Genomic DNA, 27,291 nt, shown 5'->3' with positions numbered 1-27,291 from the left:
TAGGTCCTCGTTTTGTCTGGCTGCTTTTACTCAACATGTTTGGAGCTTTAGCTGTGTTATTGGATATAGTTGTAGTCCATTCTCAAGGTATTCCATTGTGACTACTCTGTAATTGTCTTCCCATTTCCTTGATGGGCATATCAAGACATGTTTACTACTGCTGATATTTGGGGACTTTCTTCAATCAAATGTATGTTTTATAATTTTACTTTATTAATGGTCTTATACCTTTCTTTAATTTATTCCTATGCATATAAAAAAAGTTTGTTTTTATGAATTGAGGCACTTATCCTACTATTCTACCAAGTTACAGGTAGGGTAGATAGTGGGAGAGCTAATTAATTTATTTTTTATTTTTTAAATTTTTATTTAATGAATCCAGTTACCTTATTGGGCTCTTTTTTTTTTAGTTGATTCATGTCATTATTTCAGTACACTGGCTCTGAATAATTATCTCATAATTGGGATAATTTCCATCATACTTGTTATTTCATTTCTGCTTTTATTATGTTAACCAGACTTCAGAATATAGTTAAATATGAAAATAATTTTAATGGCTGTGTCTCTAGTGTTCTATTTTCAAGTATGATGTATAGTATTTTTTTATAGATTTCCCTTTACAATTTTAAAAACACTTTCTCAAATTCATAGTTAAAAGTTTCTTCTGAAAGATTGTAATCTTTAACCCATAGAATGTAATGATTTTAACATTGACCCCCCTTTTTTAAACATTGTAAACACTGTTTCTATATATTCTTTTTGTACACAATGTAGTTTATCAAAAATGGATAAGTATTGACATCTATGTTCATAGATAATTTGATCTCCAATTTCCTTTTTTATATTTGTCAATATTTTATATTCAGATTATGCTGGCCATGTGTAATCATTAAGGAGGCTTTTCCCTTTTCTCAGACTTTGGAGTAGTGTAGATGAAGAAATTATTTGGTCCTTGAAGACTTAACCATACAGCTCTAAAACAAAGTGGGCCTGATTCCATTATTGGGTATGGATCTTGAGCAACCTTTTCAGTCTTCTGTAACTTTACTGGGTCTCTTCAAAGACTTGGTAGTTTTTGTACCTTTTAAAGCAATTCTGGTAATTCATTTTCCTAGATGAGCATCTGTTTAATTAAAAACTTGTAGTTTATTGGCATAAAGTTATATGTGTTACTTTTTAAACAAATTGTAAAGCTCATTTTGTTGTTGTTGTTGTATTTTTGTCACCTTTCTGATATGTGGTGGTGAGTTTTCTCCCATATGTTGGTTTTCCATCAGCTTTTTGGAAAGAAAAATTTTGGGTCTTTTTTATCTAATTGCCACATTATTTTATTTTTCTACCTTTATTTTCTTTCCTCTCCTCTTCTCCCGCCCTAGCTTCTTGAAATGCACTTTTTCTCTATTGGTTAAATTGGAAGTTTCCTATGTCTTTAGGTTTTGATATCCTATGATCCCAATTTTAATATGATTTTGATTCCTTTGGCCCAAGAATAATTTAAGACAGTATTATTTTAATTCCTAAGAGTTTAGTTTGTGAGTTGTCTTTATTTTTAATTCCTGTATGTATTGCACTGTTTTCAAATCATATTGCTTATATGATGACAAGTCCCCTGGGATTTGAAGTAGGTTTTCTTCTGTCTTTTGGTACACTGCCAGTTTTTTTTGCTTGTTTGTTTAAATAGCCTATAAAAACAATTTATATGCACACTCACACATACATACACACTCTCTGTGAAGTCAACAGATCTTTTTTCAGAGATAAGAGCATTAAGACTTGGAGAAGTTTGTGATTTAATTTATATCACAATTAACACATAGTATACCTCGCTCTCTGATTCTTAGTCTGATTTTCCCTTAGACCTTCCAGAATATATTGTATGTTTATATATTTGGTATCTTCTGTTGTATGTATATAGTTATAGCAAAATAAAGTCTGTTAAAATTATAGATTTAGAATATGATTTTGTATTATGATTTGGAAAGGTAGAAAAAAGTCTATGTACAATCATTTGGATCTTTGTAACTGAAGATTTCAAAAGAGAAAGAAGCTAGTCTTATTGAATGGGTCATCTACAGATAGATGGGGAACAGACAAGAAAGGACATCATGTATTAGGAGAACTTAAGGAATAAGAGCATGAGTGCATCTGTGGGGAGACAAGTCTGACCTAAGTGGAAGGAAGTCTTTGTTGAAGAGTCATAGGAAGTAAGACAGAATAGGTAACTTTGGACCTGAATAGTAGGACCATGTTAAAGGTCTGGTGAAAGAGACTTTTAAAAATGAATTGCGAAACAGTTCCATCACCACCTGATGACTAGTATTATATTTCATTCTGTAAATGTTTGGTGGTTTCTTTGCACTATCTGTGGTAGTTAACTTAAATAATTACCTTCATAGGCAGCCAGAGTATGGAAAGGACAAACACAGTTCTGCGGCAAGATTCTGAGGAAGTTGTATGAATTAACTTACAACTCAGCAGTGTTAACTTTGCTTGTAATGATAGTGAAGAACTTGGCTAGATATAGTGGCGTGGAACATCTGTTGAAATTTTGAAGGAATAGATATGATTGCAGTATATTTTAAACATCAGAGAACTTTTTTAGAAGGACGTTCATAAATAAAAATAATCAATTATAAAAAAATAATTTGTGCTGGTGAAAACGTACTTTTTATGTGTTTGAAAAATCGCTTGTAGAAATTTAAATGTGCATTTTTACCTCTACTTTTTAAATATAGATTTTAACTTTGGCGTTTACTTGTGCAAATTGGGAGAATCTTAAATAGAACAAAATTAAGGGATAAACATAATTTTAGAATAAAAGAGGGATATGTATTCCAGCTTGTTAATAGAAACCTCTTTGCTCTTTAGGAAAAATATACAATCTCTCTTTTGAATGTAGGTAAAAAAAAATATGTAACCATTTAGTGTTATAATTTCTTATCTCTAAACCTACAGTATTACTTTAAGAGGCTCAATACGAATTTATTTTATTTTGGTCATATTAATTTTGGCCAAAAGGATGATACCTTGAAATATTTAAATATTCAAAAGAACTTGGAATAGTTTATGACAGTCATTGCCTGAAGACCATAATAAGGAAGAACAGTTACTGATTTTTTTTTGTTTTATATTCTCAAATTTAGTATAGTTTGGTTATTAAATGAATATGTGCGCCCTTTTTTTTCAAATTGGGAAAATGGGAAGATTTTAGAGTTCTAAGCAAAGCTTATGTATGCTAATTAGGTATACATTGAAGTGAGCTTTAATATGATCCTTCATGTCAAAATATAGTTTTCATGGCAATTTTTAACAACGGCATGTATGACCAAAAAAGGAGAACTCAATTTATTTTAGCTGTAAGGTAATAATTCTGTTTATAGTGCTAAGTTATAGAAAGGACTTATTAGCCTTCTCTTTAATGAAATATAAAAACATATAACTAGAATGTTTCATTTAGTGCTTGTCAGTTACATTTTCTCCCTTCTATAAAATATATCAAGGTATCTGTTTTGCCAGGAATTGCTTAGGAGAGGGATACTTCTTAAAAAAATAAAAACAAACAAAAAAACCTTTCTAATAGAATTGATTTTTTTGTAACTTATTTTGCTTGTGGCCCCAAAATTTTTATGGTTAATAGAGCTAGGATTTAGATATAAGTCCAGTATAAATGATTATTATGAAAAGTATTTTTAATTATATAAGTTATTTGTATACAGCCGTATTTGATAGATAACCCTACATTTATCTCTTTATGAGCCAATATTTTCCAAATGGTTTGCTCACATGTAGAAACATGTATCAGTATTGTTTCCTGTTATAATTAGTTATAAATTCTGAGGTGTCCTGTTTATAAAGAAAAAGGAAGTTCATGCACAAGGTGATAATAATGATAATATTAATTAATTCTTACACATATAAAATTCAAATATTTTTGAAGCAACAAGGGATTCATTCTGTGATCCCTACAGTCTCAGGACTTATTTAGACTCTTGTAAAAGGTAATTATAGTGGTATTATTATGCATATAAGAGCCAGCTTTTCTTTCAGATATGGGTATTCTAGGAAGCTGTATTTCAACTCGAAAATTTGGAATATTCAAAATACACATGAAACTGATACTGGAAAGCATAGGATAAGAGGTTTCTCGGTCTTAGGATACTTCTGAGTAGACTGACCAGACTGATAAGTTTTACAAAGTATTCACATAGTGCACTTAGGTCTGTTGTTTAGTTTACTGCTTCTCTACATGAAAACAAAAAACACTACAGTGAAGGGATAAGGAAGTACACATATGGTCAGTTTTAGAAAATCCTTTTAAACTATGGAATATGGGGCAGTATTTTTAGATGTACTACCTTGTTTGTTATACTTTAAAAGAAAAAATGTATCTGAACACAAGAATAATTAAAGCTGTAATATCGAAGGATTTTAATTATTATAATTAACCAAAATTGACATTTTGTTACATTTTCTAGGCAATTAAGTTGGAGTATTCAAGATTGGTTAAGTTGGCCCAAGAAGATACCCCACCAGAAACAGATTATCGTTTACATCATGTAGTGGTCTATTTTATCCAGAACCAAGCACCAAAGAAAATCATTGAGAAAACATTGCTAGAACAATTTGGAGATAGGAATTTGAGTTTTGATGAAAGGTAATTTAAAAATGTGAAATAATGAACTCATATGCTCAAATTATCTTTTTAAAATAGCTTTCTTTGCAGTTTTCTTAATGTTTCTTTTAACCTAGATGAAGACAGTAAATAGAGCACAAAACTTGACTTCACTTAATTTGTACAGTTGCTTTGTGATTTTCTTGGAGTTTATAGTCATGACCTTTAAAAGTTTGAGCAATTATTTATTGCTTTAGTGTGTGTAATTATTGACCAAGGTACTGAGCTAAGCAATATAAAGATGCACAGGAGAATATAATATAATCACTGCCCTTTGGGAACTCAGTATTTTAGAGAAGTAAAGAATTTCTCAATCTCTGCACTACTGTGTATTTGAGTCAGATAGTTCTTTATTGTGGGGGTATCCTATAATGTATAGGATATTTGGCAGAGTTCCTGACCTCTACCTGCTAAATGCTGGTAGCACCTCCCACAAGCTGTGACAACCCAAAGTGTCTCCAGGTATTGCTAAATAATCCCTTTGAGGAGCAAAATTACCTTGTTTGGGAATCTCTAGAGAAAAGTATTTAATTGTAGATGGAAATAAAATAGTTTAATACCCTCTGATATCAAGAGAAGTCTTAAAATGGTTGAATTCTAGTTCATCCTTGAACAGTGTGGAGATTAGGGGCATTGACTCTCTGTGCAATCAAAAATCTGCACATAAAGTGTATAATTTTTAACTCCCCCAGAACCTAACCGCTAATAATCTCCTGTTGACTGGAAGCCTCTAATAATGTAAAGTCAATAAATACATATTTTGTATGTTATATATATTATATACTGTATTCTTATAATAAAGTAAGCTGAAGAAAAGGAAAATGTTACTAAAATTATAAGGAAAAACACAATACTGTAAAAAAAAAAAAAACTGTGTGTAAGTGTACCCTCAAAACCCATGTTGTTATAGGATCTACTGTATTTTGGTTTACCCAAAAATGTTTTCCCATAGAAATTTGTATAAAATCCCTAGAAGTTTTTTTATGTTTGTTTGTTTGTTTTTGTTTTTTTAGTAATATTAGAAAATTAAAATATAATCTAGTTAGAATGAATTCTATTAAAGAAATTTAGGCCTTGGGTAAAGATCCAAGTATTGGATGTTATTTTTAGAATACAGAAACATTTATGTTACCTTGGAGTTCATTGTAGTCCATTTTAATCCTGAAATAAATGATTATCCCTTCATGAATATCTCAAAATTAATATATTCTCCTCTGCTATGTATAGCAGAGGAGAATATATGGAAAACAAAGCGTTCAAGATTAAATTCCTGCTTTACCATGTGTCTGCTGTGAAATTTCAGATTAAGTGAAATAATACAAGTAAATGGCTTCAACAGTATTTGATAGGCAATACAGTGCTCAGTGACTGTTAGCTCTTACTATTTTATTAGTAGTAGTAGGAGCATCACTTATTTTACATATAACCCCACCACAAATCACTCAGAAATATGACTGATTATGACTCTTACTATTTGGGTTGTTGGTACACCATGTTCCAATGAATATGGAGAAAATATTGGTGGGGTAATCACATTGACTTTTCACTCTTTTGCAGTTTTTGTCCTGGGGATGGAAATTGGTCAAATTGTTTAATAGTTTAATTTCTCTTATACTTGAAAGACAAAGTAAGATCCATGTGATAACTAAATATATTCTGCGGAGATTTCTTTAATAATGATTCTATGCATAAGAATGTCTCTGTTACCTGAAATGATAGCCACATTTTGGATTCTTTTTTTGCTATTTATGAATACTGCCATTTGAAAGGGGAAAATGAGATTTAATGTTTCTTAGGCTTGCTTAGATATACATCATAAAAAAACATTTCATTTTTTCTTATGCAATATGTATTGATAGAATGTAATTTAAACACCATATGTAAATATAACATTGTAAATTTGAGTTAGAATTATTGATGCTGTCTTCTTTATGTGCTTTGTAACTATCCAGCATTGATCTAAAAACCATTTTCAATTAAGGTTATTTGGGAGTTGCTTCCTCAAAAAAGTGTTGCTTAGTGACAATGGATTTTATTTTCATATGTGTTGGGTAGTTTAGTTTTATGTCACATATTTTTCAGTTTTTATGAATTTTGCTTTTGATTTAGGAATGCATTTCTTTTTTTTGAAGGTGTCACAACATAATGAAAGTTGCTCAAGCCAAACTTGAAATGATAAAACCTGAAGAAGTGAATTTGGAAGAATATGAGGTAATGTGCCCTTTGAGAGGTTAAACTGTAGATTGGGGAATTCTGTAGTTCACTGATCTCCCTTTCATTTCAGCATAGCTGAGCACAGGAGACAATAAGGTATAGAGAGGGTAAAGTAATCGGCCCAGAATTTTCACAGCTAGCAAATTATAGCATGGTTAACACAGCCTGCATCCTTTTTTAAAAAATTTCACAGAACCTGCATTCTCAAATGAAGCCGTGCTGTACTTTTTCCTTTCTTGGCCTCATCAGATATTTTGGGGAGGAAGTTGCAAACTTGCCTTAATCGTTATATGCCAATACATCTGTCATTATTGGACACTGTTGTACATGTGAGAGAGAGAGCACGCATGAATGCTAATATCATGCTTATGGTAATTTTGTACACAAAATTCTCTTTGTGAACTTTGGCTTTAAAATTAGTATTTTTTTTAATTTATCAATTCAAATACCTAGTTTTCTTTCAGACTTTTATTTATTTATTTATTTATTTATTTAAAAAGATTTTATTTATTTATTTATTTGACAGAGAGAGAGATCACAAGTAGGCAGAGAGGGAGGCAGAGGGAGAGAGAGGAGGAAGCAGGCTCCCTGCTGAGCAGAGAGCCGGATGCGGGACTCGATCCCAGGACCCCGAGATCATGACCTGAGCCGAAGGCAGCGGCTTAACCCACTGAGCCACCCAGGCGCCCCTCTTTCAGACTTTTAAATATAACTTTATACATTGTCTTTTTTTTACTTTTTAAAAAACTATTTTATTTGTTTATTTGTTAGAGCAAGCAAGAGCTCAAGTAAGGGGAGAACTAAGGGACTGGATCCCAGCACCCTGGGATCATGACCCAAGCTCAAGGCAGACGCTTAGCCATCTAAGCCCAGGTGTCCCAACACATTGTCTTTTTAAATTTATAAATCTAGTAAATTTTAAGTTGATTTCATAGTGTTTTTGATTAATGTTTGGTCCTATTTATAAACCTAATTATTCTAGATTCCCTTAAATAGTTATTGTAATTCACCACATTAACATATACAAAAAATACTCATTTTTGATGAAAATCCTTAGCTAACCCGGAATACAAGGTGCAACAACTTTAATCTCCTAAAGAGTGTCTCAAAAAACAGCAAAACTAGGAAATATATAGAATTGTGGGCATTGTAATCAGGAAAGATGGGGATGTCTGCAACCACTTTATTCCGAATTGTCCTGGAAATTCCAAGTGGGCAGCAAGTCAACAAAAATAAGCAAAAAGTAAACATTGAAAAAAAGAAATAAAGTTATCGTTTGGAGATTTTACACCTAGAAAATACAAACAAAATCTACAGATAAATTAATTGGAAATAATAAGAGAGTTTTGCAACATGTAAAACCTGGCAGACACCAGTTTTGTCCCATTAACCCAGCAGCAGTTAATCAGAAAGTGAAATTTTTTAAAAATGACATCATTTATAATAGCATCAAGAAGTGTGCAGTAACTAGAAATAAATCTAGCAAAAGATGGCATGACTTTAGGAGCTGTTAACAGAAGACCTGAATAAATGGATATACATAATATGTTTGGATAAGTTGGTATTGTAAAGATGCCATTTTACCCCAGAGTAGTTTATTGGTTCTGTGTAGTCGCTATCAAACTTCTAGCAAGTTGTCCGATGGAGGTTGATTTGCTGATTTCAGAAACTTTATTGGGGGGTGCCTGGTTGGCTCAGTCAGGGGATGTGCAGCTCAATCTCGGGGTCATGAGTTTGAACCCCATACTGGGTATACAAATTACTTAAATAAAACTTAAAAAAATTTATGAAATGTAAACATCTGAGTCTAACTCAGACATTCTTGAAGAACAAGGTAGGAAAGCTTATTTTAGAAATCAGGAGGAGGTACCATTCTTTACCATTATGCTTTAAGGGTAGGTAATTTAGAACAATATAGCAGAATGAAAAATCTGAGAATATATATGCACAAATAAATGTACACATGATATATGCCAGAGATGACAAGCAAGTGGGTTCCTCACTATGTTTGTCCCCAAGATTCAAATCAAATATGGTCTTGATTTTTAATTATGATTTGACTCTGCAGTCTCTCCGCAGGGTTGCTTCATCCAATTGGATTCTGTGTATTTTTGTTCTGAGCACTACTCATATTCTAACTGCAGAACCATTAAATCTTACATGTATTTACATGACACGTTTTTGAATCCTGTGTGTCCTACATATCTCTGTCTCGCGCTGAGTCCTGGCTCACCAAACCTTGGCCCGTAGACCAAATTTAGCCCACCACCAGTTTTTATAAAATAGTTTTATTGCAACACGGCTATTTGTTTACATATTGGGTATGAGTGTTTTGTCACTACATCTCAGAGTTAAATAGTGACAAGAGACTGCATGGCCTGCAAAGCCTAAAACACTTCTTGGCTAGGGCTTCACAGAAAAAGCTTACTCCAACTTCTCAGGCAAGGCTAATGACAATAGAGTGGCAGTTTGATTACTTTTCCAGAAAAGCTAACTTTAATTACTCATTTAAATCCTGTATTGAATTTAGTTTTAGTTTTCCTTGAAATAGTGTTTTTTTTGTTTGTTTGTTTGTTTTTCTCTTAGTAAGTTAAAGAGAAGTCCTGATTTTGGTCAGTTCTGAATTGTTGAGTCCTATTACATGCATAATGATTGGGTTTTTGGAGGGAGGGCAGTTAAAATGTGACCTGCTTCTATTCTTTTCGCCATATGTCAGATGACTAAACTATTCAGCTACCATATTTAAAGTAAAATTTAACATAAACTTGTTAAAATTAAAAGGTTAAATAAGTTTATTATAACATTTTTCTTTTAGTTCCCTAACATTTTTCATCATATAATAGTCTTCAGTATTTATTCTGTTAGAGTAGTAATTTCATTTACCTCTCACATCTAGTGTGATGTACACCTATAATAATAATAATATACCATTGTACAAAAGAATTTTTGAGAGATAGAAAACATGATAGATTATCTTGCATTTATATTTCTGCTGTGGTGAATCATTATTTAATTCCTCATTAATTTCTAATAATTCTTATATTTATTGTTATACTAATGAAGTAATCTTATGTATCAAAATTGAAAGTCTTGATTTAGGTCTAGTTTACCTTAATTTTGAATTCTTTGATACTGTTAATTTGAATAGTTATGGGAACAATGTATTACTTTAAGAACAGTTTTCATTGTGGTTTTAATATCCTACTCTGCATTCTTTTAAAAATTTTTTTCCCCTACAGGAGTGGCATCAGGATTATAGGAAATTCAGGGAAACAACCATGTATCTCATAACTGGGCTAGAGAATTTTCAAAAAGAAAGGTAAGGCATAGTGGACAGATACTATTTTTGTACTTAATTCTATTTGGATATAACCTCATCTATAGATAATATTTTATTTACAATACATATTTTTTTATAAACTTTTAATATTATGTTTTAAATTTACAGAGAAGTTGTATAGTTAGTACAGAGAGTTCCTCTATACCCTATATATTTTCCATTTTCAGTTAAATCTGTAAGGTTGGCATTAGTCTTTCTATCAGCCCTTAAATACTATAGTTGAAATTTAGGATGCAGTAGGATTAGATTGAAGCCTAGAACTTTTCTGGGGACCAAAGAAGCTTGTGGCCCAACACTAGGAATTCTTTGTATTCCCTGACATTTGCCTTCAGTCTCCAGTTTTTTCATATTCTTTCTGAGTCTAATCTTGACTTCAGAGCAGAAATAGTGTTTCTAATCTCTTTGTCCAAGCTTGCAGTTACTGTAAAAATATCGCTGTAGAGAATTGATCACTGGTCTTCTGAGTATTGTGACTGCAAACACATTTTAGACAATTTTTCATTTAAATTACAAATGGTTTTAAAAGAATTTCTACTTATTAAACTACATTATTATTTACTTTTAAATGTTACTATGAAAAGATGCATATTGACTTATTTACACATTATTCACTAGTTTGTGTTTACATGTTGTTCACATATTTCTTAATTCATACTTTAATATGAATGTACTTGACCAGTGATTTTTTTTCTTTTTAAAGATTTTATTTATTTATTTGTCAGAGAGAGAGGAGCGAGAGTGAGCATAGGCAGAATGGCAGGCAGAGGCAGAGGGAGAAGCAGGCTCCCTGCCAAGCAAGGATCCGATGTGGGACTCGATCCCAGGACGCTGGGATCATGACCTGAGCTGAAGGCAGCTGCTTAACCAACTGAGCTACCCAGGCGTCCTGTGATTTTTTTTTTTTAGAAGCACTATATTTTAAATATTCTCTAACAGTGCATTCAAGTAAAAGGGTTGTTGAATTCCTTTTCTTGTTTTGTAGGGAGTATAGGAAACCTCTGCTGAGAGGTTAATGCAATTTTGATTTAAATGACAGCACAGGCTATTCTAGCTGTGCTGGCCGTCCTCATTGCCACCAGCAACATGTGATAGTTTAAATTTAATGAAGAACTTTAAAACTAAAAGTTCAGTTTCTCAGTCACAGCATCCACATTTTGAATGTTTGGCTCCAGTATTAGCCAGCATGGACACAGCACTCCCTGTAGAAAGTTCTGTCAGACCGTGCTGCTGTGTTTGTGGGACAGTGCACAGCGCCATCCCTTGTACGCTTACCAAATTTTAGAAGTTACCCAGAATTAAAAAATAGTGTTCATACTTGAATACAAATTATTAAAGTCCTAGTCCTTGTGTAATTTATTTATTTTAATTTAAATTGCATTAATACACAGTGCAATATTGGCTTCTGGAATAGAAATCAGCAATTCATCGCTTATATACAACACCCAGTGCTCGTCACAAATACTGTGTAATTTATAAGAGAATTCACTTTGGTTACTGAAATGGAAAAGTATTTTGATTAATCAGTAGCTCCATTTTATGAGTTATTTTATTTTGGTCAGAGTTTTATTTCTTTAATAGAAGTATTCAGTTCACTTTTTAGGATATCTAAGATTAATATTTCTGAGAAAAATAGTAGTCTTATCTTATAATTGAACAGAGTATCTAGGATCAATAAGGTATTTCCATTTTATAGATAAAGAAACTGTGTTTACTTATGCATGTCTCCATAGAGATGCAATTACTTTTCAAGGTCACACAATTAACTAGGGAGAGAAAAATTGAAGTAGAGATCTCTATTCTTGTAAAATTTAATGAAGTCAGGTAAGTGCAAGAAGTATTTATTTTTCTAACTCAGTAAGAATTAAAAAGGTGAAACTGTCACTTTCTTGCTCTCTGCATTAACTTCTGTATTAGCTTTTCTTAGTTAACATTTGTTAAAGGATTTTGAGATCTAACTTGAAAGTGTTTTAATTTCATAATTTGCTTATTCTCAAATATATACTTATTCAGAAAGTAAATATTCTGGGATGGCAAATGTTACTGAGTTGGAAAGTTCAACTAGAAAATTAGTAATGGTGACAAATAGTATTTATGGAATGTCATAAAAAGAAATGTTAATTTTATATTTTAAATACGGCAGTTACCACTGCTAACAGGTTAGAAAGTTTCTTTGTTTTAAATATAAAAACATAGCACTGGAAAGCCTTGAATGGAATACTGATTGACAGTCCATTGTCAAGTCTGAGAGTAGTGAAATGAAATAATGTTTTTAGGAACCATAATTTTATAATAGTATAAATGGGGATAAAGAGAATCTATGGGCTACATGGTCTTGTTTTTCCTTTAAAAAATGAGGATGTTGTACCTGGACTGCTGAGTCTTACTCTGACTTGTTTGAAAATATATTTGTAGGCACTTCAGAGGTTGTTGATAAAATATGGGAATTGTGTACCTCAGTGAAAAATTGGAACAAGGTCATCGTTTTAGAGCTGTTCTTAGGTGACTCCGGGCTTGAAGGCCAAATACAAATGTCTCCCTGAAGGACATTAATGACATTTGGAATAGGAACTTAATGGCTATAAAAGAAAGGTAGATGTGCCTGCAGACCTCCTTAATTTAGTGGTGCAAAACATCCAATATTACTATCACTCCCTTCTTTTTTTTCCTTTCATAAGTAAAATAAAAAGTCTTTAGCTGAGGTTATGTTTATAGTATTTCAAAATAAAATGCCATGTTTGTAAGTTTTCTCAAAAACGAATTCCTGGGAGAAGACTTTTGAAAAAAAATTATGTGAAAAAACTTATTTTTTATGAAATAGTTTCAGGTATGTAACTTGAGTTGTCATTAATTTCATTTCTGCATTTAACATTTGAAGTATAGAATTGATTTATATTTGAGCACATGAGTAAAACTTAGTGTAACCTAGAGTTTTAAAAGTATTTCTTTATACTATTTCACCTTTTAGGATGTTATATTTTTCTGAATTAATCCATAAGAAGGTATGTTATGATTAGAAAAACTCACACAAAGGAGATAGCTTACGTTGTTCATATTTCAGACATACAAATATATAGCTGTATTTATTTCTTACAGCATAGTAAGAGAGGATAATTATTTTAGAGGCAGATACAATACTCAAACATTTTTACCCTCCTCTTTTTTAAAATTTAGTTTGAACTTCATAACTTCTAGGCTTACATTAATGTAACATACTAATATTACTTATATTGAATATAAAAGACCTGTCAGCTTTTATGTTAGTATTTTTTTTATTGTTTGTGTTCCACTCGAGTTTTCAGATTTAGAAGTATTCTTTTACCTTTCTACTTCCACTGGGTCTCCTTTGGGTATTTTCCCCTCTACCAATTACATTTTTTTATGATGATAACTGTGCCCAGACATAGAAAAAACCTGACTAGTCACTGAATGAAACAAATGATGTTTGTGATAAGAAACAAAAAAACAACAAATAACAAAAAACCTGGAGTAACCTGATTCTTCCTTCTAACAAAAATGACATTATGTTGTTAAAAAATTAGATTCTAGGCTTTCATTCAGTCTTAATTTTGACTGTAAATGGAAGATTTGAGGTAAACAGTTTCCATAGAAGACTGGAACTATCTAAATTCAACAATTATGGGCTTTCCCTTCCCAGTGTTTTCTTAATTCCTAGTTCCAGTTTTTGTTTTTAGTTTATGACATAACTGTATAATTGGTTTCATATGTGGCTGTTGCTAAAAGGGTGCTCTCAGGCTTACAGGGCATCAGATGATATTTTTATTGTAATGTTCTATATAATCAAAACAAATGTATACTTAAAATATCTTACAACTGTAGCTGACTTTTTTTTACAAAGATGAAATATTAATGCTATGTGTTTCTCTTAATTTTTAAGTTATATAGATTCCCTGCTGTTCCTTATCTGTGCTTATCAGAATAACAAGGAACTCTTGTCCAAAGGCCCAAACAGAGGACATGATGAAGAATTGATATCACATTATAGAAGAGAATGTTTACTAGTAAGTTGAATATACATAGGTCGTGTTTGCTTGCTCATTTTATCTTACATTGAACACATTTTCCGGACTCATGTGTAAGTGATTGACTATAAATTCTGATGGGGAAAGCATCATGATGAGGTCTATAATCTGGGTATAATCCTTTAAGATTATGAGAATGCACCCAATTCCTTATTGTCCCTTCTTCTTTATTGATCCTAAATATTGCAGTTGATAAACCAGAAATGTTCTTAAAGTGGGATCAGAATAATTACATTTTTATATTTAAATTTCTTCATTCCTTTTTTTGGGGAGAGAAGAGGTGCTTCACAGAGCTTAAGGAATCATTATTATTCCAGAAAAATAATGAATTTTTTTTAGTTTTTCTAAATCATATGTTTGGTATATATAATGTCAAAAGATCATTGTAATACAGTATCCTTTATTTTCACCTAGTCATTGGTAGTTTTTTTTTTCTCAAATATTTTTATTATCAATGTGTAGAAATACTGCCATTGTTTTATAAACTTTAAAAAAATGTTTTTAACAGGTGTGTTTTTTGTTTGTTTTGTTTGGTTGGTTTTTTGTACTAGATTACTTTCTAGATGTCTGGAGTACTTTGTTATTATTTTTCTAGTTAGCTAATATGTATAAAATCAAAAATTCCATCTTTATGCATTTTTTCTGATCGAATTTTATTCTTAACTATTAACATCACTCTATTATATATTTTGAGCACCTAAGTTATGATTTTTTTCCTATACAGAATACACAGACATGCACAAAAGTATTCAAGAATGTATGATTTTTGAACAGATATAAGTTACATGTTTTAAGTGTACTTTAAACGTCTTTAAGTCGGTGTGCTGAAATGTTTTCTTTATTGTAAACTACTAATTATAGTCTGCAGTATGTCTTTAAAATTTTTGAATGAGATTATTAGGAGGTTGTGATCTTAACTATTATTCTCTCAGGTGCTTTTATTGCATTTGAGTTTTTTAAAACTTGAAATGTTAGTGGTTTGTATCCCTGGAGGATAGTTCTTTAATTGGCCAGTTTCAAAAGGTTTTTGTTTTTGTTATTATTATATGCACAGCTTTTTCTAGGAGACTTCTTTCTAGAGTAGATAGAGATTGTTTTTCCCTATTGCTGTTGGTTCTAATATTTTTTGTAAACATACTTACTATGTTGTTTTTGGTGTTAACACAAGTATTTTTATTTAATTAAAGAAAAGAAACAAAACTCTTTTTCTTTTCCTCATTGCTTTAAGAAATTAAATGAGCAAGCAGCAGAACTATTTGAATCTGGAGAGGATCGAGAAGTAAACAATGGTCTGATTATCATGAATGAGTTTATTGTCCCATTTTTGCCCTTGTTATTGGTGGATGAAATGGAGGAGAAAGATATACTTGCTGTGGAAGACATGAGAAATCGTTGGTGTTCCTATCTTGGACAAGAAATGGAGTGTAAGTTTAACCACCACTATTGTTGGACACCTCAGTTGTTGAATTAAGCACAGTTAGAATTAGATGTTATTTATTTTTATCACTTTTTATATTCTGTAATATTTTTACATTAACCTCATTACTTTTTTTTTCTTATTTACAAACCAAGTTGTATACATTGCCTTGCCATTTATATTTTACCTCTCTCCACCAAATGGTGATTATTTTGCATATTTTGAAATGAAACATCAGTTGACCACTCTAAATTAATAAATCACGTTAAAGATGATAATTTCTTTCCCTCTCTATCTTTATCTACATCTAATTGTTTGTATTTACAGCAAATCTCCAAGAGAAGCTGACAGATTTTCTACCAAAACTGCTTGATTGTTCTACTGAGATTAAAGGTTTCCATGAGCCACCGAAGTTACCTTCATATTCCACACATGAACTCTGTGAGCGGTTTGCCCGAATCATGTTGTCCCTCAGTCGAACTCCTGCTGATGGAAGATAAACTGCACACACTTTCCCTAAACACACTGTATAAACTTTTTTTAGTTCTTAACCCTTGCCTTCCTGTCACAGGGTTTGCTTGTTGCTGCTATAGTTTTTAACTTTTTTATTTTAATAACTGCAAAAGACAAAATGACTATACAGACTTTAGCCAGACTGCAAACAATAAAGCGGAGAATCGCATGGCGCTCAGACTTTGTTTTAAACCAGAACTGATGTATAATTGCAAATCTGATTGATTTCATTATGGCAAAACCATGCTTTTGCCACCTTTCTGTTACAGTATTACTTTGCTTTTATCTTTTCTTTATCTACAGCTTTCCATTCAGTCTGGATCCTTCCACGACTACAGCCATTTAAGTGTTCAGCACTGTGTATGATACATAATACTTGGTAGCTTGTAAATGAAATTAAAGAATAAAGTTTTATTTATGGCTACCTATGTGTTTGTAAGCAGGTATATTGTATATTAGTGGATCATTTTAGTTATATATAAGTGAATTTTGTCTGGGGATTGTGTAAGATTGGATAAATAGATGAATAGATTAATACAAACTTTTAATTTTTCTCTGTTAGCACATTGGAAATTTACTAAGTATTTGACACAAATATATCTATATTTTTGACTAAGTTGTTAAACTTAGTATGGCACCTAAACCTGTTTTGAATTCAAATCAGGTTTTCACTGAAGTGAACGGCTGATATTTAAGTCAACCACACTGAAACTTTTAACTTTTTCTTAGATTAACCTTTTATTTTTTTATGTATTTACAAATAATATAGCAAGGTAATTATTTCAAGAGATACCAGAAAAAAGTACTTGAATAAGGGCTATTTAATAGTGAAACTTATAAAAAATCTGTTTATGTGTATACACACACACACACACACACACACATTCTTCATAATGGAGGATAATGTTTTGCATTATATAATCATTCTATTTTTGTAAATTGTATACCACTTTAATTGAAAATGTTCTCTACTAATCAATGCTGTGAAATGAAGTTGATATTGTTGAACTAGAAATTATGAATATCTTTACCTGCTTTTATTTTCCTCCTTTTCAAAAAGAAAAAGCTGTAGAACATTTTGTAGATGGAACTGCTGTTTAAGATTAATGAAGTCATATTGTGAATGAAAATCAATGCTTTAAAGGTAATCATGTTACCAATAACCTATTTTTGAATTTATAAAAATTTCTTTATAAATGATACTTTGTTAGCATAGTAAAATATATCATTATACTATGTGTATGTTTGTTATAGCGTCGTCAAAACTAGAACTCTCTAAGTGCCTCTCATAGAATTCCTAGATAGAGGAGGAAGAAGAAAATATTAAGCCATTATATAATATTCCTTATCAAGGTACCAATGTACTACTGAGGTATTAATGACAAGGAATTAGTACTGTTTGTGTTGTAAGGTTAGATTTTGCACATTGTTGCTATCAAAATGTGTTTTGGTTTAGATTTTAAATTTTCTCCTGAGCAGTAGTAGTATTCTACATTGGTTTTCAGGTTCTGTCCAAAGTTTTTAAAACTCCAAATGTATCATCAAAGCATTTGTAAAGTATCGTCAGTATTTTACGATCTCTGAGAATAGTAAGGTTGGTTGTGGTTCTGTGTATAATTGACCACTGAGACACAAAGTGCTCAGGCACCATATGGAAATTACTCCCTTCACAAGGCACATCCAGGAAATCATATGTGGCCCATGCTGAAGGTAAGTATTATTATTGTATTGACTTTCTACTTAAAAGCCAGTTTATTCATTCCTACTAATGAACCTGAAGTACTTATTTCCAAAAAATGACCTTTTTTGAAGACTTGGGGAAACAAATTGTTTTTATATCAGTAACTTTCAATGTGGTCTAAATTAGAGCCATGACACTAGATAAAACGGTCAGTAGCATCGTATGCACCTTCAATTGATGCTGTTTAACTTCCATTTACTTTTGATCCCTTGTTTGTTGGAAGCTTCTCAGTATTTCCCTCAGTTGCAATTTGAAGGAAGTAACTAAAAATTTGTTTTCTTAGTTTTAGACTTATCGAGTCTAAGGTGGATTTTCCCCTCCTATACCTAATTCTCCAGAGTTCAGTGTCTTTGTTTATGATTCAGAGTTGTTGACTTGTACCTCTGCATCCTCTGCCATCCCCAAAAGGTATAGTCACTCAGATGCTTGCCAGTAGTGAGTAGGGTTAGCCTTGTGTAATCATCTTTTTTTAATTTATCGTACATCATTAAGCAGATTAAATATCACTTGTATCCATGATAACTTCATCCAAATTACATATATTACTCTAGAGCTTCCGTAACAGTACTGCAAACCAGGTTGGCGGCTTATAGGTCAAATTTATTTTCCCACAATGCTGGAGGCTAGAAGTGTAATGTGTGGGCAGGTGTTGTTTCTCCCAAGGCCTCTCTCCTTTGGCTTATAGCAGCCTTCTCGCTGTGGCCTCACATGAACCCAGTCATACTGGGTGAGGACCCCAACACTTAAAACCTCATTCAGTCTTTTTAAACCATTAAGCCACCCAAGGGCCCCTTTCTTTTTCTTTTCTTTTCTTCCCCCCCCCCTTTTTTTTTTAAAGATTTTCATTCAGTCAGTCTTTTTAAAAAGCCCTTTCTCCAAATATGGTTACATTGCGGGGAGCGGCTTCAACATAAGATTTTAGAGGTGGGCGACACAGTTCAGTCCATAGTGTGTGACAGCCTAGTTTATGTACCTCCTTTCCAGACAGAACAGTGTGGTAGCTTCTTCCCTTCGGACTCATGATTAGGATACAAGTATCTATAGTTCTGCTCTTCTGTCTGCTCTGTTGTCTTCTTTTACTTTTACTGTATCCTAAAAACTATTTTAAAGTTATAGAAAACCAAAATAGGAATTGCTTACAATGCATTCATCTAACCAGTATCAGTTCAGTGTGTTTTCACTGAATAGTTCTTCACTGAGTAAATGAAATAGTCTATGTTGATCTGCCCTTGTTTATGTGGGTTCTCTCTTTTTTTCCTTCCATCGGTTCCACTTTGTACCATGGATCTGTTTCTGTTTTGCTGTTGTTTTTATTTTTGCCTACTCCACTTCCCCTTTCCATCTCCCTTTCACCCTGAGCCCAGAGGTAACTGTTGTTAACCATTGTGACCACATATTTTTCCATGTTTGCATAACGTTATGCAGTGTATACACAAAAGTATTGGGTTTTGGTGGGGGGGCAGAAAAGGAAGGGATCATCTGTGTTATGCATCCTTCTATATTTTCTGGCCTTCAGTTCCTTCTTTTTCTAATGAGCTTTGATAGAAGGGACAGTAATCAAATAATAAAAACAATGACACTAGAGATAAAAGTAAATGAGTTAGGATTTGAAGGGACTCTATACACAGTTGAATACACACATGCATACACTTTGGAATTTCAAGTATCCACATTCACCTTATGCACAGGTTTTCTCAATGGCTATTTCAAACCACTGCCACCCTCCACCTACTATCCAGTACCAGCTCCAGTAAAAAAGGATGATTTTTCCTTTTCCTTGCCAAGAAAATGGGACCATAGGGTATGATACCCTTCACCTTTAACCTCCATACCTGAACATTTACAGTTAGTTAACCAAAATATAATAAAGGATGGATATTATTGATAACCCACTGTTACGAGGAAATTATAGAATCAAATGTAGAATAAATGAACTTACATATTAAAAGTTACAAGCACATCCATTATTTGGTGGACATACTTTGCTCTTCTGTAGAATTCAAAAAGCTTACTTTTTGCCTTATACCAGCCCAAAGCCTGCAAAACATCAGTTTGTCCTTTAGCAAATGGTTCTCACTTTTTCAGTAATCTGGAATGAGGCAAGTATTCTTAACCCTGGTTGTGCATCAAAGGCATGTGAGGAGTGTTCTTTAAAAAAAAGGTGACTAGGTCCTACATATGGATTCTTTAAAAGACTTTTAAAGTGAGAACTAGTTTGAAATGTTTGGTAGGTGTTTCTCCAGCTTTAATTTTTCTAAGAATCAACTCTGCCCCTTACCCTGAGAGACTAATTGAGCCTGGCTAATGAGCACGGAAAATTTTGGTTTTTGCATTCTTGTATGTCGCATGAAAAGGCAATGGATTTACATTTGCTGATGGCCCCCTTAGCCATAGAGTGCGCTCATTTTAGCATGTGGCTGTGCTCAAATGTTTTTCAGTTCCAACTTACTGAACTTGCCTCTCTTTCCTGAGTGGTTAAGAGTGTAGGCTCTAGAACCAGACTGCCTAGTCTGGATCCTGGGTCAGCTGTTTACTTGCCCAGCTATTATTCTTGGACTCTTCTGTGCCTTTTTGTATTAATTCATGTACAAAATGGGATTGTAGTATAACCTACCTTATAGGACTTTTTTAAAAGTGTAAATGGGTTTCTGTAAATAAAATTTTGGGGAAATGCCTGCCACATAGTAAGTGTTCAATAATTGTCATCCTTTGTATAATTTGTCACTATTATTCACTCCTGATTTTCAGAATCTGTCTTCCTGAGACAGGCTTCTTTGGGCTACCGTCATTGCTACCTGCATCTCCTGTCATTATTTTTCCTACTCCTTAAATATGAGTGTTGTCAAGGTTTTGTCCTTGACTCCCTTCCAACTCACCTTTTCTGGTTGGTTGTGTCTACTAATTTTTCCTCTTGAAATCTGCATGCTGATGACTCACAGGTCTGTGTCTCTAATTTCTAACCAAACCAACTCATGTGTTTTAGACCCATATATGTTTCCAGTGGCTTGGTCAACATATAGACTTGGATAATTCACAGGCACTTCAAACTTAGCATGTACACCGAGTTCATCGCTTCTTTCCAGACCTAATTCTCTTATATTCCCTTGGTGAATGATATAATAATTCAGACATGGGGAATTATTCTCAATTCTACTTTTATTTCCCATTCATTACCAAGTGTCAACAGGTCAGAATTGTTACTACCTTGCTCATGCATTTCTTCACTAGCACTGTTAATGAGATCTCTCATCTCTTAATTTAGACAATTAGATTTGTTCCTGAAAGGCCCTCTGTCAAGTTCTTTGTTTTAGTTGAAACACAGTTTATACACAGGGCTCTTTGTCACACTGATCTTGCCCCTACAGTCCATCTTCTATGCTGTTGGCAGAATAATCTTTCAAAGAGGTTTTTACATGTTTGTCTTCCATTGCTGGACAGAGCTCCTTGAGAGAGAGATAGTATCCTGGCTTTGTAACCTCAGCATCTGTTAAATTATCTGGCAACTTAATAGAGTACTCTAGTCTTACAGGTTGTCTGGCCCTATAGCCAGCCATCTTTGACCTCTCTTGTTCGATGGGATAACCACTAGCCACATGTGGCTATTTAAATTTAAACCAAATAAAGTTAAAATTACTTAGTCATACTAGTCACATTCCAAATGTGCAATAGACACAGGAGATTACTGGCAACACCTTGGATAACATGTTTTAGAACATTTCCATTACCACATTAAGTTCTGTTGGACAGAACTGCTGAAGACCCTTGCCGATATGTACATTTTCCTTTATTGACAACATGAGAACATTCAGGCACCTTTAAAGTGTTAACCTGAGCAAACCAGTCTTTAGTGTTAATGTCTTTATCTTGATCCCGCCATGAACCACTTTACTGCATCTATTCTTAGCCAGCACCTCTCACGCAGCATGTGTCTGTCAGGAGAGGCCACACTAGGTGTTTCAACAAAGGAGATGCAGTAGAGACCTAGAGGACAATCTGGAGATCCTAACTGCAGGAGGTAGCCACTGTTCCTAGGGGTGAGGAAACAAAAGGGGGTAAAAGTTGGGGTTGCCAGAACCTTGGAGGTCCTGTGGAGGAGTCCACATGGACTTGATGTGCAAACCTTTGAGATGGTTCACCACCTACCTGCTCTTGCTACTTCTGAGGGATGCAGTGAAGATAGCTCTAGACCTTCTGAAAATAGTTGAAGACTGGAATCAACTGGAATTATTAGGTCAACATTGATAGGACTGGCAAGCAAACACAAGTGAACCTTGTTTTCCTCTTCCCAGCTTCCATCTAAATGGAATACAGCAGTCAAGGGGGTCAGGAAAATGCAGTTTGTGGAGTCCCAGCCCCAAAACCACAGAGAAAAGGATAGAAGGGTGAAATTGGAGCTGAGACACAATAGGTAAACACATAAGTTTCCTTTTTAAAATTCCTTTTTACTCAAAGATGTTAATCCCTAAAATGCTAACTATTCACGAATGTATTTGTAGACGATCTCTGGGACCTCAAGAGTAAATGCACTAGTTCTAATTGAAATCATATTGCTCTTTCCTATCAAAACCTTCTAATCTACTTGTGCTTTATTTTGAAAATAGCAGAAGGAATTCACTCCCAACCATTCATTCACCTATTTTTTCTGTTTTTTTTTCTTCTTCTTCTCCTCCTTCTTTTCCTCCTCCTCCTTCTTCTTCTACTGCTGCTGCTGCATTTTTTTTTTTTGAATGCACGCCACATACCAAACAATCTACCAGATGTACATAAGACAAATTTAGTAAGACAAAAGAAATAATCCTCCTACCCGAAATTAGATGCTGTTCACATTTTTATGTTAACCCTTCTGTACATCTTCTATGTATGTGCACTTGTACACACATACACACATTATAACTCGATGGTTTTCATTCAAAAACATGAAAAATAAATGTGGACATATTTTCAAGGAAGTGCTGGAAAGTACTGCTCTCCAGAATTTGATTATAAGGAAAATGAACTCCAACTTATCTAATGACACGCAATGTAGGCTGCTACTTTTGTCTGTGTGTATGCTAATATTGTTTTCATGCCTCTGGTCTTTCCATAAATTTCTAGTGTAATTTCTGAGTTATCCCTGCTCAAAATTTAGAGCAAATTGTCAAACGGACCTTCACCAAAACTATCTAATTATACTGCCACCACTAGAGCACAAGAGTCTGTTTCCACCTGTTCGACATATTATGTTACCAGTTTTCAATAGTTTTCAATAACACCAGTTTTTAATAGTTTTCAATAACAAAAGTTTATTGTACTTTTTTTTTCATTTTAGTGGGAGTGAACATAATATATTAATAGATGTTTGTATTTATTGTGTGTAGTTAACTGCTTATACTTTGCACTTTTATGGGGGTCATTCCTGTCTTAATCTACAGTTGCTTATCTTAGGAATGATTAATTCTTTATTATGCACATTGCAGAAATTTTCCTTCTGGCATTTATTTTAAGTTTATTTATAATACTATTGTTTTGTGACTTTTTATTTTTATGTAATCAAATCTGTTGACCTGCTTTATAGTTTCTGCCTTTGGTATTCTGTCTACAAAGAATTTTCCCTGTCCAAGAAATACTCATCCATGTTTTCTTCTGATATTTTTATAATTTCATTTTTTGTCAGTTCCTAATGCAGTTGGAAATCACATTAATTTAAGGAGTGAGGTAAATATTCATAAATTTCTGCCAAGATTACCTAGTTGTCTGATACCATTTATAAAATAATTCCTCTTTTATCTTACTGATCTAAAATGTAATCTCCACTAGATAATAAATTTTTATATTGATATTTATAAACACTCTACTCAGTTCCATTTATGTTTTGTCTATTCAGCTATCATTACTAATGTAATCACTGTTTTAACATTGATTTAAAACATTTGTTTTATAACTAATAAACATTTTCCTATCTAATAGATCAACTGTTACTGCCCGGCACATATACTCTTTAAGTTTTTTCCAGAGTTTTCTATACTCTTACAGATAAACTTTAGAATTACTTAATCTTTCTTCAAATAAAAATCTTATTGGCATTTTGATTATAATTACTTTGGCCTACCTAGACTGTTCTATAGAGAAAACATAGTTCCTTCACAATATTGAATCTCAGTATCCAAAAAGAATACTGTCTCTCCTTTTATTAGGTTCATAGGTTCTTGAATTGGAGTTCTAAAATTACAGTTCATTTGGCTTTAATTCTAGGTATCTAAAAGTGTTTTAATGTTTTTATGGTGCCTATGAATGAGCTGCTTTTTCTAACTTAAAAAAAGTTTTCTAATGAAATACTATTGGAATGGAATTGCAGCTCTCAATCTTTTTGGTATCAGGACCCCTTCACACTTGAAACTGAAGACCTAAAGGAGCTGTTGTTTGGGCAAGTTATATCTATTGATATCTACCATATTAGAAATTTAAATGGTAAAAATTGATAATATCAATTTTACAATGATAAAATGTCAACTTAAAATTAGAGTTAACAAAAATAATTTATTTTCTAGAACTACCCTAAGAACCAGCAATTGCACTGCTGGGTATTTATCCAAAGGATAGAAACATAGTGATTTGAAGGGGTACCCTGCACCCTAATGTTCATAGCAGCAATGTCCACAATAGCAAAATACAGAAAAGCCTACATGTCCCATCAACAGATGAATGAATGAAGATGTGGTGTGTATATATATATATGTGTAAAATATTACTCAGCCATTAAAAAAAATGAAATCTTAACTGCAATGACATGGATGGAAGTAGAGGGTATTATGCTAAGTGAAATAATTCAGGGAAACACAATTATATTATTTCTCTCATGTGGAATTTAAGAAACAAAACAGGTGAACAGAGGAGAGGGGAATGAAAAAAAAAGATGAAATCAGAGATAAACCATAAGAGACTCTGAACTGTAAGAAACAAACTGAGGGTTGTTGGAGGGGAGGCGAGTTGGGGGTATTGGGTAATTGGGTGATGGGCATTAAGGAGGGCATGTGATGTAAAGAGCACTGATGTTACATGCAGCTGACGGATCACTAAACTCTACCTCTGAAACTAATATCATATGTTATTTGATTTTAAATATAATTTTAAAAAATACATTTTAAGTGAAAAATAGCTAGGTTTTTGCCTTGTCCTCCTTTTGGAGGCTGGTGTGCTTAAATCGTAAGCCTGAATCTTGAAATAAAATACTAATTATAACAGCCTCTGCCCCTTATAATTACAGAAATCATGATATGCTCACATTTCCATACAACACATAGAATTAAAATTTGGAGGAAGGTAGGGGAAAATAAGATATAATCTGAGTGGGAGACAAACCTAGGAGACTCTTAACCATAGGAAACAAAGTGAGGGTTGCTGGAGGAGAGGGAGTGGGAGGGTAACAGGATGATGGGCATTAAGGAGAGCCTGTGATCTAATGAGCACTGTGTGTTATATGCAAATGATGAATCATTGAACTCTACCTCTGGAACTAATAATACACTGTATGTTAATTGAATTGAAATTTAAAAATGTTATTGTGTCAGATTTAAAAAGACTTGGACTAGAGAACACTGAAATTGATTTTTAAAATAAGAATCATTTTTCCAAAAAGTCATTTCATTTCTTTGAAAAATAAAAATTGTCCAAGCTTAACAGTTTGGAACTTTAGTATGCCTCCAGTAGTCCTGGAAATCTCACAATAAGACAACTGCTCTTTGCTTCGGTTACATTCCCTTTACCTCATATTTTGAAAATGTAGGTAAAAGAAATTTGCCTACTGCCCTCAATTACTGCAACCCTGTACTATCCATTGTTCAATCACTGAAAAGAGTTGCTTCATTTATTTCTACCCAGTTATGGTTATTGGTGATAGGAAAGTTATTCTATCAGCTGTTCCATGATGTCTAAATCACAGAATTATATAAATCTTTGAGAAGATAGCATAGAGAGGAATATATTTAAGATCTTGGAATAACAATAGGCTTCTTAACATTTAATTCTTTAACATGTTAATTTAAATTAATGTTAATTTAACATTTAATTCTTTAACATGTTAAAGAATTAAACACTAAGGAAATTTTTGATAAAGTTTATCACATTAAATTAAGGATTCTATCCATCAGAAGATTCCCTAAAGAGAATAAAAAGACAAGGAATTGTAGTGGGGGAAGATATTTGCAATGTAGAAGATGACAATGCAGTAATAAGATGATGCAAAGAATGGACTTATGGCTTGGGTAAGATAAATATGACATACTTTCTGAAATGTTCCCAGATGTTTATCATTAAAAAATCAACTAAGATCACTAAGAAAAACCAATAGACATCATTTTTCAACAAAACTAATTGACAAGGTATAAAGTACAAAATGCAAATAGATGGAATCAAACTATGGGGAATCACAGTATTTTGGCAAGACTTGGCAGGTTTTGCAGATGTGAGGAGTTAGCAGAGTAAGGAAAAGGGGAAATTATATGTGTCCTAAGACCTCCAGAAAACAAATTACCAATAAATATCCATAAAGTAAGAAGATCCCCAATCTGCAGTCCTCTCCAAATAGATCAGAGAACCACTGGCAAAACAGAAGCCTCCACTGGTTTCAATATGTGGGTGAGTACAAAAAGACATGAGCACTAAGGTGTTGTAAGAAATCAGAGGGGGCTGAGGAAGTCTAACCCTCAAGGAAATTAAAACAAACAAAAATGGACAAAAACAAAACTATTTCAGAAGGACAGAAATCATCCTAGGGGACAATCTGCTGGGAATAGAATCCAGTTAAGATGAAACTAACCCAAAACTATTAATCATCTAACTTGCTTAAATCCCTACTCTTCCTCATGTACCATAATGGCTTTCCTGCACTCCTAGGAATTAGTGAAGATATAGTGTCTATTATACCTGAGATGCTCAATTACATTCTTTTCCCCCAATGCACAGTCACCTTGGTAAATGGACACTGGTCCCTTTAGGGGAAGGTTATGACTTAGAGTATCTATACTTCTGCCACACTATTGGGAACTTTCTTCATGGGACTGTCTCCCCTTCTTTTCAGGTCACTCTGGGGCTACAAACTCACATTTTTGAAATTGGCTGAGTGCCCAGGACTCTTCATTTTAGTCTTTCAAGTTGAACTTCCATTCAACAGATTTATAGTCTTTTCTTCTTTAATTGACTGCTCAATGATTTCAGTCCTGGGATACCTTAACAATTAGGTATTGTCAAAGATCACATCTTCCAGTTACTTTGACTTTGGCTGTGGTGCCATTGAAGTAATCATGCCCACCTTGTCTCTGCTACTTCAGTGATGCTACATGAACCTTACCTCTCTGTGATCCTATTATTCCCATTGAA

The 27,291-nt window shown here is 33.1% G+C and overlaps 1 protein-coding gene across 3 annotated transcripts in view; it reads left to right on the top strand.

Annotated features, from left to right (window-relative positions):
• The window catches only part of USP25 (ubiquitin specific peptidase 25), a 134,875-nt gene extending 117,443 nt beyond the window's left edge, over positions 1 to 17,432 (top strand). For all 3 annotated transcript variants that reach the window (XM_044251102.1, XM_044251101.1, XM_044251103.1), the window contains 6 exons: positions 4,476 to 4,654; positions 6,805 to 6,883; positions 10,126 to 10,205; positions 14,122 to 14,245; positions 15,495 to 15,690; positions 16,011 to 17,432. In XM_044251102.1, coding sequence (XP_044107037.1) covers positions 4,476 to 4,654; positions 6,805 to 6,883; positions 10,126 to 10,205; positions 14,122 to 14,245; positions 15,495 to 15,690; positions 16,011 to 16,183 — 831 coding nt within the window. In that variant the 3' untranslated portion in view covers positions 16,184 to 17,432. The remainder of the gene's footprint in view (positions 1 to 4,475; positions 4,655 to 6,804; positions 6,884 to 10,125; positions 10,206 to 14,121; positions 14,246 to 15,494; positions 15,691 to 16,010) is intronic.
• The last annotated feature ends 9,859 nt before the right edge of the window (positions 17,433 to 27,291 follow it).

Source organism: Neovison vison, chromosome 6 (genome assembly GCF_020171115.1).
Source record: "Neovison vison isolate M4711 chromosome 6, ASM_NN_V1, whole genome shotgun sequence".
NCBI classification, from domain to species: domain Eukaryota; kingdom Metazoa; phylum Chordata; class Mammalia; order Carnivora; family Mustelidae; genus Neogale; species Neogale vison.
The sequence above is the reverse complement of the archived record's forward strand: the minus strand, read 5'-3'. Positions and strand labels throughout refer to the sequence as shown.